Source organism: Drosophila grimshawi, unplaced genomic scaffold (assembly GCF_018153295.1).
Source record: "Drosophila grimshawi isolate 15287-2541.00 unplaced genomic scaffold, ASM1815329v1 contig_1367, whole genome shotgun sequence".
Classification (NCBI taxonomy): Eukaryota; Metazoa; Arthropoda; class Insecta; order Diptera; family Drosophilidae; genus Drosophila; species Drosophila grimshawi.
Window position 1 is genome coordinate 10036783 of NW_025062889.1, and position 14295 is coordinate 10051077.

The following is a 14295-nucleotide window of genomic DNA, read 5'->3' on the forward strand; positions in this document are numbered from 1 at the left end:
GTGTGTGTTTGTGGTTTAATGAATAAATATTCAAGCATATTGGGTGCGCACAGTGCGTATGCGTGATATCCATTACAGTCAAATACACTCACGCCTGAGCGCTGATAATCACACGAGCATGTCGCGCTTTTAGCCCATTTAGTCGGTTTATTATGCTTTGTCCGCCCGCTGGATACATCGTCAAATTCTCACTCAGGGGCGTAATCTGCGTTTTGCATTCATTCATGTATTGCATACATTTCGGGGCGAAAGTCAATGTGTAAATTATGTATACGCCGGGTCGAGTCGCCGACACAAGTCAGCGAGCAAGCGAAGCGTGAACCACATTTTAACTCTGCAGCAAATTTACGAATTTCTCCAGAAGCTAAATAAATTGCAAAATCACTCACATGCAAACCACATTTAGTCGCAGTTGGTGTTGGTGTTGTAGTGTGTGTGTGTGTGTGTGTGTGTGTTTATGCAACTGACATTCTGGCTTTGACATTAACTGCATGACAGAAATTTGCATTTGCCTCTGGCATGTGTATAATACGGTTGATGAGGAATACCTAAGCGAGTCCGATCCGGCATAAGGAACAAAAGATGAGGGAGCAAATTGCTCCACAGCTCCACAGCTGCACAGCTTTTGGAATTGTTGGGTCAAGTACAGATTACCAGCACAAGTGTTTAATACTACTACAGTGCAGTATTCAGTATTCTGAGCTTGTTCAGTTTAATCTGGCACAAATTGCTTCAAGCATAAATTCAGTTAACTCAGTTCATAAAGCAACCAAATTAAGAATAAACAAAGCTGTGCTAAAATTAATTTCCAACATTTTACAACTTGTAGTTTGGCGTTCATTGCAAATTCTGAACGAAGAGGGGGCCAACCAATGATAGCCGATACTTAAATGAATTTGCAGCATTTCGTCAGCCAAATTGAAGACGTCGAAAACATAATTCAATGGCAGGGCCAATCTGAAGACAAGTCACTTCAACAGTTTCCAGCAGCTGGCTTTAATTAACTTAATTGAAGTGTTGAAGGTGAAGTTGTTGCAGACGCAAGGGCTGACATCGGACCTCGAGCGCTTTGCGAAGCGACCAAGCGTAAAGTAAGCAGCTTTTAATAAGAAAAATACATTTATATATATATGTATAAATATATATACAAACATACACATACATATTTACAAAGTATATTAGACAAGCTCAAGTACAAGACAGTCTAGAGTCTAGAGTTGTGTTTAGAGCACTTGTGGCATGTTCGGTGGTGGCAAGTTTAAGACACAATACCATAAAATGCGAAAGCACTTACATCTAAACCAAATAATCATTTGTTTTCAATCAGGATTATTATATAGTTTGCCACAGCACAATAAACCGGAAATAAGTGACTTGGGCTACATGGACCATAAAATGTAGAAAATACTTTCGTATTTTTCACTGGCAGTGCCACAAACAGCAACAGAAACATAAAAATATCAACCTACTTTAATGCTCATAATTTGCAGGAATTGCTTTAAGCGTTGAAAGTAGTAAGTGCTTCAGGTAAACAAAAAAGAAAACAAAAAACAAACAGCAATTAAAAAAGTAAGAAAAATATGGTTTTAAAAAAGGTTGTCAGTGAATTTTTTGGAGTTTGTGGAGATGAGCTTGGCTGGTAAATTGATATGCCAATCATTGAAGAAGTATTCGATTTCCCCGAAATTGGTTATAATTGTGCACAGTACTTACGACAGGAGCTGAGTAAACTCAATTATACCTTTTGCCATTGCATAACACAAATAATACAAACACAGACACACTTCAAACAGCTCGAGCGGGATTCGTATTTGCATTTTTTGTCGGGTTAAGTGAGCATGGCTGAGTAGACTTAACAACAAATTGCAATTCCAATAATACCATTAAATGTGTGGGATTGTGTTGTGTTTTCTTGATCGATTACATTTTTTACGTATTAATTGCTATTACTGTCAACATGCGCCACAAGCCACAATTAAATTGCTATACACACGCTGACTGTGCAACGATTATCTTTTGGACGCAACTTAATTAATTGTCGTTGAGCATTTGAAATGGCAAATACATATCAAATCATTATTCGGATGTCTGAGCAGTCCTTAAGCATAAGTCGTGTGCTAAGCTTAAACGGAAATCAAGATTCCAGAAATCGGCGACACACTTACTGCGACGGGGATGTGCCTCATCAAATGTGTCTACTTGTTGCCACATGTTTCCCCTTCAGAGAATATCTCGGTTATTCATTTGGTTTTGCCGGTGCTCTGACATCTCTCTTGTTGGCAAAAGGTTGGCTCTGGTTTTAGCCCAGATTACGTTTGCCAAGAAATTCTTTGTTTTTCTCTTTTTATACCCATTAAATATGAATAAAAGAGGTATAAGGGTTTTGTACATAAGTATGTAATTGACAGAAGGAAGCAGCTTCGATTGTATAAAGCATATATGTTTTTGATCCGAATCAATAGACGATTTATGTGACTGTAAGAATATATGCTTTAAATTTCGAATATTAGTTCTCGTATCGACAACTGTTTCCGTTTTGAGATTATTAATATATAAATTGATTGTCGATTGAGACAATTTTAAAGGCATATGCTTTTATTTAATATATATCATATAACCCGATCAAATTTCATCAAGATTGGATTATGAAACACATAAGTTATAGTCTAAGAGCTATTCTCATATTGATAAGCTATTATTATTAATAAAATTATAGTATATTTGTCTGCTGGGTTCAGGGTATATGGTAGTCGGGCTCAGTCGAGTACAGTCTCTGTTTTTGTTTCTCTTGCTCTAAATCACTCTGGAAATATTATTATTTCGTCGTGAAATGTGTATTACACCGAAGAAAATGTTGTCAATTGCATAAACTGCGCATATTCCTATCTGTGCCCATCTGAACTTGTCGCCAATAAATCAAATGGCTGTTGTATGAACGATTTGTTGTGTACAGAAAGCTATTTTCTTGACAAATGTAAACATTTTCGTGTGCAGTTATGTTTCTTATAGCTGCCTCACATCTCTCTCAAGGTGTTGTTCAGCAATTTGTAAAACTCGAGTCAAGCAGGAGTTTCGGAGTTTCCTTTGGAGTGCCAAAGAGAAGCTGTTCAATCTGGTTTTCAATTTAATTCATTATCAGTCTGTCCATACGTGTCTGTACCTTAGTTAGTTGGCATTTTGTGTGGATGCGGGCGGAGAGTTATCAATTCATGGAGTCTGCAGTCAGTTTGCTGCTCAATTTCAATTTGGCATTCAGGCGTAAACTTGAAAAATGTCTGTGATTTATTGTATGTATATAAGAAGATTTACTTTCAATCTTTCACTCCTTCTGCCACACAAAACACGAAAATCCAACGCAACAAAGCAGTCTAAGCTGCCATAGACATAGACAGGAGCAGCTGGCTGAAACGGGCTCGCATCCTTGTCAGTTGTGTGTATATATGTGTGTGTGTGTCTGTGTGTGTAAGTGTGTACGTGTGACATAAGTTGGCTTGCTGTAACTTGCCTTTCATCAGCTTACGTTTGAGCCAGGGGCTCTCCTTAAATGCACAGGCAAAACGGTGAGCTTAGGCAGGAGGAGGCATTTGGATGTCTGAGGATTAGTTGTAGATGTATCTATGTGTAAGCGGATGAGCATTTCTAAGCCCTAATCGTTGCAATTGCAGTGGCAACCTTGACTTGTTGTCTGCCATTGCCCTGAAACGGGTCACAGATTACGGTATTTGAAACAGGGGACAGGCGACAGAGGACAGAGGACAGAGGATAGGGGACACAGAGTGCTTCGGTCTGTATTTCAATAAATTGAAAAATTAAAGTTGCCCCTGCCACATACAATATGCAAGAGCATATTTCATAAAAGATAAATGAAGTTCAGCTTGCCACTTACCCCATCTGGTATGCATTTGGATGTGGCCGTCTCACTGGACGCACTGGCCGCACAAAAATCCTGGAGAACATCCTGCAGCTTTCGCGTGGAATCTGCAAAAGAGAGAAAGACACAAAACATAAACCAATTACAATTCAAATGATGTACAAATAAGCTTAAGCTGTCAACTGGGTGGTGCAGTGCCATCAAGTTGGACATAAGCGTCAATTGTTGCAGTGGCGCCAACTTAATTGTCGCCTTGAGTGTGCCACACAAGGCAAATCAACCAAATGGCTGACAGAGAGAGATAGAGAGAGAAAGGAAGGATTGGTTGGGCAGACAACATGTTGAGTTTTACACTGTTTCACAGGTATAATTAACTAATGGAAACAAAGTCGCTTGTTATGGCGTTGTCCGTTCCCGTTCGTTGTCACACATGCCACAGGCAAGTGTTATGCAATCACCATAAGCTGCTGCTGCTGTTGCTGCTGCTGCGTAGGCAGTGTCCCAAACTGCAGCAGTTGCACTTGCGGAGTTTTATTAACTTAATGAATGTGTGCACAGTTGCCCCAACTGCTCCGCGTCGAGCAGTGTTGCAACCACAGCTCGGCTGAGTGTTTGAGTGTACTTTGTACTTGAATACTTCATGCATTGCAGTGCACAGCTGTCGCTTTTGCTGTTGGTGTTGCTGTTGCTGTTGCTGTCGTTGACACTTCGTATTTGAGACCACTTGAAGAGCACTCTAATAGACAAGTGCCACGCCCAATGGGCGTTTTGTGTAATAGTCTTTGTGCGCCTGCATTTGACAGTCTCGATTGTTATTGCTGCTAAAATTTTTAATCACACTCAACAGCCAGACAGCCACCAGGCAATTGCACTAGGTCGATAAATGTAAACCCTTCAGCCCCTGAGGGTCTCCTTACAACGGTCTTTAGATGATGCCACACTTTTGCACATGACTGTGCAGGGACGACCCAATCTGCCCAGGAAATAAACGTTTCTGGGTTTGCTACTAGATTTGTCGATACTGAAATTTCATTCATTTCAATTTCCTCACATGAAAGATACAAATCCAGTCTAGGCAAAACACAATAAATTCAACTCTCACACAAATAGTTATGGCTAATTCTTAATCGCGATTAGAACATAAATATTACACTCAATTTTTTGGGTAATGCTTGAGAATAATAAAATGTTCAAGTTGCAAGTTAATATCTTGGATTATTATTATTTTCAAATATTGGGGAATTTGAGAAGTGAATGTAAAATTGAAAATATTTTCTATATGCTTACAATGAATAACACCTTTCTGACTAACTAGAAAAACGTGGAACTGAAATCGATATTTATCGATTTAAAGCTACAAAAACTAATATTTCAGTGTATGAATGTCTCTTAATGTGTCTGAGAGCTTTCTTTTATGTGGTAAAGGCAGGGCATCTGCTGGGCAATATTTCTCGAGTAGAGTCTTCCTACTTACAGCTTAAGGGATATCATTATGTTGTAAAAAGTTCCACTAAAAGCTGCTCAGCAATGCCAACACACATAAGGTATCCGTTTTATTAAAAGTCATGCAGCTTTCCGCAATATTTAAAGTGCTGAGTTTGTGTTGGATTTCCCAACAGCCACTTTAAAAACAGATGACAAACATTAAATCATATGGACTTCGTCATCATCATCAACATCATCATCAGGTCAGCAGTATTATGATTTCAGGTCTCCGACGATTGCCGGCTTTGGGTTTCGTTTCGTTAGAGAGCGTAACTAGGACCTCGTTTTTGTCTGTTTCAGATTTGCTTGGTTGCCGTTGAAATATCATTGCAATGCGATTTTAATTGCAATTTTCGTTTCGCATGACCAAAAGCAAGCAGCACGTAGCGTGACTCCAAAGGCAATAAATCAGAATCAAAGACGAAGCACGGCTATCTTTAACACGCCTAGGATTGCATCGCTTGCAGACCGGAGTCATCCATTCTCCAAAAAATTTGAAATAACTACCGAAAACTAGTTTATTTGTTAGGCGAAAGAAACTGGGATGTATATTCTGGGAGATTGGTCTGGATAGGCAGCTATTCAATGCCTGCTCCATGTATATGATGCATCAAGATAACTTTAAAACTGAGCTGAGATTTCTGCTCTTATACAAAAGTAAGAAGTTACGAACAGAAGGACAGAATAATATGGCTCCATGTTCTCTGGGATACTAAATAAAAATATTTATATCAATGTTATATTTTTTAATGTATTCGTTTATCTAAATCCAGATTTGATTTGAATTCTAGCTGTAGGCAGCAATTTACATTCCAACATTGGGTTATTTATCTATATCTATTTGTGTAGGTTGAATTAATTAACACCTTGAGGCATATCAGACCTCCCAAGTGGGTGTGGTATCCACTCTTAAACCTCTGTCTGATGCAGTTTTGTTGCCTCATCCACACTGCAATCATTGGCAACAAAGTAAATGAAGTCCGCTTTTCATATGCATATAAATATGAAATAAATACAAATTATTATAGTGGTTGAGAGAGTGTTGCACTTACATGATGCCAATTCCTGCAGCTGCAAAAACTCTCGCGGCGATAATTTATCCCATTTGTGTGCAATGCCAATATTCATGTTTGCCTGAAAGTATGCAATAAAAGTTGTGACAAATTGTAATGCGCTTCTGGCCAAATAACAACAAATAACAACAAATAACAAATAGCATCAACTCAACATTAATTCAGAGTCGCGCTGGCAACACATAATTTATTGTATTTTTACAATGTTAATGCAAAATTGTTTCCCCACGAATGCAAATGCCAAAAATGAAGCGGAGCTTGTCAGTGAGTCTGTGCGTGTGTGTTTTTGTTGATTATCTCGCTTGGGACATGCCCCCTTTCGGTAGCCAATAAAATTTGTGTGTTCGCAACTAAATTGCTGAAAATGGTTTGCACAACATCAAAACACACACACCAGCACACACACACACCCATTCAAACACACGCGTATTTGCTGTGACTTGACAACATGAACTCTTGTGTATTTTTAGCCTAAGCCCCAGCGGACGTCACAAGCCTCAAAAACAATGCCTATTATAATATTGAACGCTCTTTGGTTAACCCAGTCCCAGTCCCAGTTCCAATGCCAGTCCCAGTTCCAATGCCAGTCCCAGTGCCAGTGCCAGTGCCAGTCCCAGTGTCACTCCCAGTCCTCTTCCTATTCCCAGTCCTCATCCTAATCCCTTGCCCTGGAGCCATGTCATTTGACGCGTCATCATCATTATCATCATTATCAGCATGGCAATAATTATGTTTAGCTCTGATTGGCACGTTAATCGATGACCTGCCCTCTAGTTGATCCCATTGTCCCCTAGACATACACACACATAGAAGGCAGACATTCTCGTCATAGCTATGGCGTCATAATGCTCATCTGCCTTTTAGCCTGGGCGCATGTCATTTATCGTACGCTATTTGATGGCATTTAGACATACACACATACCTCGCATACCATTCCTAGCACACATACACACACACACCACACCCCTCCACTGTTTAGAACAATGCCAGCATTCTATTCGGATACTGCCCACACAACGTATCGGGCCAGAGAGCAGGTGCCCAACCTGATAATTCCCGCATCAATATATATATATATATATATATATATCTCTAAATTTATATATAAATCTAATTTCTTTTCATTTTATTATTGCTTGAATATATATATATATATATATATATATGCATTTATATTTTGCTATCTCAATTTGCCAAGCGTTTATTTTTACTCTTTCGCCTTTTGGCATTTATTCATTTCTCAAATATTTTTATACAGCTTTTGTCTTTGAACGATGCGAAGTTATTTTTAGGTCACTATTCCAAAATGTATCAACTGATTGACTGAATTATCATTTTCGTTCTGCTGTGAGGCATATATTTTGTCGTCCCAAATTGCTCACGTCTCATTTGCTGCTGCTCTCAAGACAATAAAACACTATGAGCACTATATTCAACAGACACTTAACTGCCTGAGAATAGTGCTGCCCTCCCCTCACTCCGTACTCCCCACTCCCCTTTCCCGCTTTCCCGCTTTTCTCTTAGAGCCGCGAATAGAGTTCTCCGTACTCGATAATGACAATAGTCATTATTCACAGCTCACTTGGCTGTTTTATGCGGCTCTTTGGCGCTACTCCTGCCTCCGGGTGGGCGTGTCAAAAATTGCCTGAGCCGCGGCCTTTGCCTTTGTGTGTGTGTGTGTGTGTGATGTATTAAAATTTTTTACAGCGTTGCCAACTAATGAAAATGCTAATAAAAATACTGCACTAGAACCAATAAATAAAACAGTGCCGCGCGCGGCATACGTGGCGTATGCGCAACAAATAATGCTCGTTAATTGCGCCATTAATGCTTGTGCAGAAGGCAGTTAAGGGAGGAGTAGAAGTAGGTGTGTGTGTGGGGTGTGTGTGTGTGGCGTGTGTGTGTGGCGTGTGTGGGGAGTGTGTGTGGGGAGTGTGTGTGCTCATGTGGCATTGTTAACAGCCAGCGAATTGATGACACTGGCAGAAGTAGTCGTTCAGCTTCACATTGCTGAGATTTTCCATTCACATATATATACATATATATATATATATATATATATTCATTTATTGATCGTCCGGGCAGTTCAACGGACTTTGAAGGGTGCCAGAACTCCTATGCTGGCCATTACAGGCCCATTCGCCATAAAATATTATTAGATTATGCGTTGTATTCACCATTCTGAGCATGTAATTCGCAAACAATAAGCGTCAGAGACAGCAGCAGCAGCAACAGCAGCAGCAACTGAAGCAGCAGCAGCAGCAGCAGAAGCAGCAGCAGCATGGAAAATGAAATGAAAATGACTTTCAGTGTGTTTTTGTCCTTTTTATGAGCGCCTTGTTTTTGTTTCGTCCCTCGTTTTGACTTTGTTTGATAACATGTATTGCATGTACAAAACAAAACAAAAAAACTGAAGGAATATAAATAAATAAAACAGCAGAGAAACAAGCAAACATAAAGAACTTGATGGTCTTATTGTATTGTTTTTAGCCCACAGAAAAGAGCCATTAAATCTAACATATAAATGTCCAAGACACCAAACATTTTTATGCATACAAATTTCGAATTTGATTCTTTTATTTGTTATTCGTTAATGTGCCGTGAGTGGAAAAGCTTTCTTTTGTTCTTAAATTTTGAAAAATCACGTTTTTAATATTCAACCGATTAGATTCATTTAAATTTATAATCAAATTCAAACTTTATTATTTTTTTCTTTTTTTTTGGTGTTGTTTTTTATTCTTTTCAAATTAAACAAATATTTATTGTGTGTTTTGTGACTTTAAGTTGCTTAAACAAAGACTTGTTCTGAGTGGATTTATAATATATATTACAGTTATTTTCCCCTACTATTAAAAATGACTCATGACTTAATTTGAATAAAAAACAACGTTCTTTCAACATAAATTTGTAAAGTGCTGAAATCATGGATCACCACTTAATGAGCAAGATTATAAAGCGACGAAAGACAGACATTTATTGTTGCTATAAAGTCTATATCCAAATCCATATAAAGTGGATATAGAGAGATAAATGGATACGGATAAGTTCCTCATAAAGCTTCTGCAGTAATAGAATTTCCTAAAGAAATCGAGACATTACTCCGAAGTTAGAAACTGAGTTTTAGAAAAGTGTGAAACAATGGGAACTATGGAGATCAAAACGCTCAGAGAGAGAGAGAGAGCGAGAAAGAGAGAGAGAGAGAGAGAAAGAGAGGCAGAGACAAACGATTAGATAAAGAGAACATCGACGATCAGAGAGTCTGTCGATGTGGAAATCTCATATAATTTGTTACACATAAGCAACATCTAAATAAATATAAATAAATCTAAATAAAATAAATAAACTATTGAAACAATAATAAACTGCTGTATTTTTAGTTATTTCAATCGCTGCAAACTGCTAAAGGAAACACAAATATTCAAATTTATATATAGAAAAGTTCCAATTATCTTATAAGAAACCCATCTAGGGTATTTTAGATTATACTGACTTAATATATGTGTTCAGGACAATCTTTTATCCAAATGCATTTATGGAAAGGACAATATTATTTATCTGTTTTGCTCCATGCCACTGTTTATACATATCTCAACAAAAAAAAACATAGCCAATATGCAAAAGCGTTTATTTCTTTGGCCAAAGTGTTGCGGAATTTTTGGTTTTGGCCCTTTGGGGCAAAAGGGCATCTGCTTCCAGCTGGCTAACCATGCAGCCGAAGCGAATGACAGTATATTATGGATTTATGCCACGTATTTGGCACACACCCACAAAAAGTTTGGGCCATCAACGCATAAGCCAGCTTATGGCGTGTTCATGTGTTGGCCATATACACATACACATATACACACACATATATATTCCATATATTTGTTGGTGCACTTTTGGGTTTTGCATGTGCTGGCTGCTTTAACTTGCCCATAAACTCTCAGATAAACTGACACTGACTCGGACTCGGACTCCGACTCCGACTGTGGTTAACGGACATGTGTTGAGGTCTGTGCTTCTGGGTCTACTTCTGGGTGTGCTTCTGCAACTGCCTGTTGGGCTTTTGCTTTTTGTCTGCTTTTGGATGTGCTTCTGGGATTGTTTTCTGCGACTGTTTTCTGGGACTGTTTTCTGGGATTGTTTTCTGGGACTGTTTTCTGCGACTGATTCTGGGAGTGTTTCCTTGTCGGCTTCGCGGTCTGCTTCTGAACTGCTGCTGAGTTTGATAAGGGTCTACTTCTTTGCCAGCTTCTCAATCTATTTCTGAATCTCATTCGGAATGTGCTTTCTGAATCTACTTCCTTGCGTGCTTCTGGGTTTGCTACTGTGTCTGGGTCATAATGCACTCTGTGGGGTTTCCTCTTATTTAGTTTTAGAGCACTATGAGTCTCTGGCAATTAAAAGTTAGCATCGTCTTGCAGCTGACTATCGAATTCACAATTGTCACAACTATAATACGGACTGTGTGTGTGTGTGTGTGTGACTAAAGAATTGCCGGAATCACGCTGCTCTTTGCGCAACTTACTTCCGTTTGCCAGCTGAAGCAGAAGCCTTCAAGGAGCAGAGAAGCAGACGAGTAGCATTGGCCAGGCATTGGCCACAAAAAGCGCATCGTCACCGCCATTGTGCTTGGTAACACAGACACAGGCACAGACACAGACACAGATGCAGACGAGAACAAAAAGCGTTAGACGCTCTATTTTGAAAGGCGCATTCAATAAGCACGCTGAAGAGTGCTCGAAAGCAATTGAATCAAATTTATTGTACACATCCGATGCTGCTGTCCGCGCACTTTCCGTTCATTGTCATTGTCAGTGTCATTGTCGTCCTCTGTCTGTCTATCCCTCTGTCTGTCCGTCTGTCTGTCTGCTGCTTGTCGCCGTCGTCATTGTCAGTCCTGGCATGTAATGTCACGTCCCGCTTTTACGAGGATCAAGTGCACAAAGTATGACGGCAAGCGTTCCAAAATGAAATGAAAAATTAAATATAAATAGGATTTGCGCATAGATTTTCTCCTAAGTGCCGATTTGACGCTACACCAAAATAAAAATGTCAACAGCTCCAAAGTAGTTTAGGCAAACTGTGAAAAGAAAACAATAACTTTTATATTATTATCCAGTTTGCTTGAAGAGATATATATATATATATTCTCTATTGTTTGGGTACTTTTCCAGACACAAAGCCGAACAAAGAAAAATTGCTGAAATTGTCTTTTTTTTAAGAAGAACCCATGAATATATTAAAATTAGTTAAAGTATAATAATATTTGCAAAGCCCAAGTGCATTTGACGCAGATGTCAAATGAAAGACGTTTGCCGAATGAACTCGCCTAATTGCTGTTAATTGTTCGTCTTAGCTGAAAAGTTGTTGGCCAGGACAGTCGCCAAATTGTTTTATGCAGCTCGCTCGACTCGCTGGAAATGTATTTCGACCAAAGAAAAACCCCTCCGAGCACTTGCCGTGAATGCGTAATGAATGCCTGACCAAAAATAGCCCAAGATTAAGGTCTAAACAAATTTTGTCTCTGTGCGGAAGCAATGCAAAATTGGCGTTTGCTGTAAAAACCCGAAAACGGTTTCCTTGGTCTTGGCCAGGCCGGAAAACGAGCCCGAAACCGAAACCAAAAAAGAAAAAGAAAACGAAAACGAAAGAAAAAAAAAGGCCAAAAGCAGACGATGTGCTAAAGCACATTTCCGCTTTGGTGTGAAATTCGCATGAAGCCTTTTGACTTTTCACTTTCCAGTTTGATCGACGGCGGACAGTTTTCAATGAAAATTGATGCCCAGCACCTCTCTGTGTGTGTGTGTGTGTGTGTTGGTTTATTTATGTTTACATACACACGCACACATACATAACATACGTGTGTGCTGCTGAAAATAATTCTTGAACAATAAAAACGGTTTTGTCTTCGATAAACAGAAAGCTTGGCGGATATCTAAGCTGGAAGAAGACTTTCAAATGGCCCCAGTGCGCGTTATAAAAATAGACAAACAAACAAAAACACTCAGTCAGCCAGAGAGACAGACAGTTGGACAGGCATGCACACTGATAGATAGACAGACAGACAGACAGACAATCGAACTGGCTGGACAGTGATACATTTCGAGAGGCAGCCGCATCATATAAAAATATACAAAATTATCTTATGGCCAACCTTAGTCATTGGCAAAAAACACCTGCCAGCCACAACCACAGCCACAGCAATGGCAATGGCAATGCCAATAACAACAGCAACAGCAACAGCATCAGCTGTTCCCATCGCAATCCCAGTCGCAGTCTTAAACCAAATGCTCCCCAAGTGTTTGGCTGCTACAATTTTAATAAAAGGGTTTTTCATTGCAAAATGTTTGTAATTAAATAAAAATTGAAATTTATTGAATTTATAAACTATCTTAGAAATGAACAAAATATCTTTAAATAATACTTAATAATGTAATAAGTAAAAAAAAACCCATGTGAAAATTCTGTGTACACATATAAAAAAAACACCGCGGGAAACTTAAATATTTTCTTTACACTAAAAAATATCTAGCCTGGAAGAAGCAAAAAAAAAACCTCTTTTTCTTGAATAAAGCAAACTGTAAATCTAAATTTTTTCTAAGTTTAAAAAAATCTGAACTGGAATTAAGAAAAAAAAAGACTTAACCTTTCTATATCTATATATATCTAAGCTATTTTTTTCTGAGTGTATAAAGAAAGCATTGAATGAATTGCGAGCAATCGTGTATTTCATACTTAATTAGATATTCGATTCCAATTATTTTCTCAATTTCCACCCAATTTTGAACAATGAGTTTTTGCCTGAACGGTGCACAAGATTTGGCCATTATTTTGCAATATTGCACATTGAGTGCATTGAGTTGACTACAAAAATGCCAAAAGGCCAGAACCAATCACTAACACGTCCACTCGAATCCATATCAAAAATCGTTCATATACTATTTTCAGATTATCTTGGCTTGGACAGGAAACGGAATGCATCTTCAAAAGTATTGTTTTGCCGGTAGAATATGGCAGCGAATCATGAAATTCTCAAATGCAAGTGGCAACCGGCAACCGGAAGTTTCACACAGCTGCACGCAGAGAGCCATGACAAATGATAAATGGCGAGAGGGTCATTTAGCAAAAGCAAGCAAAGCAAGCAACCAACCAGGCAGACGGGCAGCCAGGCAGGCAGTCAGAAGTATTTTTGGCTTGTACGTGTAGATAAACCAAGTAAGTTCTGCTGGAGATAGAAATCAAAATAGAAATCAAAAATCGAAATCGATTTAGCTTGCAGGAATGCTCAAATCGACAATCAACACCAACAGCAATGACTTGAATTTTATACTGAAATGGCAAAAACAAACACTCACACAGTACAGCCTGAGTAAGAGCGAGAGATTTAGTTTATATATGGGAAATTGTAACCAGAACGTAGCACTCAGCGCCACAGCCGCCACAGCCGGCTCTGACGTCAGAGCCTCGTTGTGGGAACCGCAACGAAAATACCCAATGAAAAGTTACAACGACGTCAGCGAGGACAACAACGATGCGGATGCGGATGCGAATACGAATGCGGATGCGGATGTGAGACAGAGAGACAGTGAGACAGAGAGAAGCTACGTGTTTGTCTCTGGCCAAACTACTGATTGTTGTTTTGGTAATATTGTTTTGGTAAAAGTGTTTGGTTTGCCTGCAAGTGTTTTCTGTTCTGTTCTGTTCTGTTCTGGCTTATTATTGTAGCATTCCTGCAATCTTCAGCGTGATATTTTCACAGTATTGCTGCGTATTAAGCCACACAGCCCAAAAGTAGGCAATTAGTTTTGTGGCAGACGTAAAAGGCTTAACCGAACCCTTCTCAAGTGCCCCTTGGCGTATACGTGATGAGATGATGAATAT

At 39.0% G+C, this 14295-nt stretch overlaps 1 protein-coding gene and 1 long non-coding RNA gene across 2 annotated transcripts in view; one reads left to right on the plus strand and one right to left on the minus strand.

Annotated features, from left to right (window-relative positions):
- The window catches only part of LOC6559274 (diacylglycerol kinase 1), a 38967-nt gene that overhangs the window by 18342 nt on the left and 6330 nt on the right, over positions 1 to 14295 (minus strand). The window contains exons 3-4 of the mRNA XM_032735239.1: positions 6409 to 6490; positions 3887 to 3978 (exon numbers count right to left, since the gene is read on the minus strand). Of these exons, the coding sequence (XP_032591130.1) occupies positions 3887 to 3978; positions 6409 to 6484 (168 nt within the window). The 5' untranslated portion in view covers positions 6485 to 6490. The remainder of the gene's footprint in view (positions 1 to 3886; positions 3979 to 6408; positions 6491 to 14295) is intronic.
- On the plus strand, positions 875 to 13996 carry LOC116805107. The gene is made up of 4 exons (XR_004365030.1): positions 875 to 1091; positions 13363 to 13629; positions 13687 to 13783; positions 13835 to 13996. It is a non-coding gene; the product is annotated as an uncharacterized LOC116805107 (long non-coding RNA).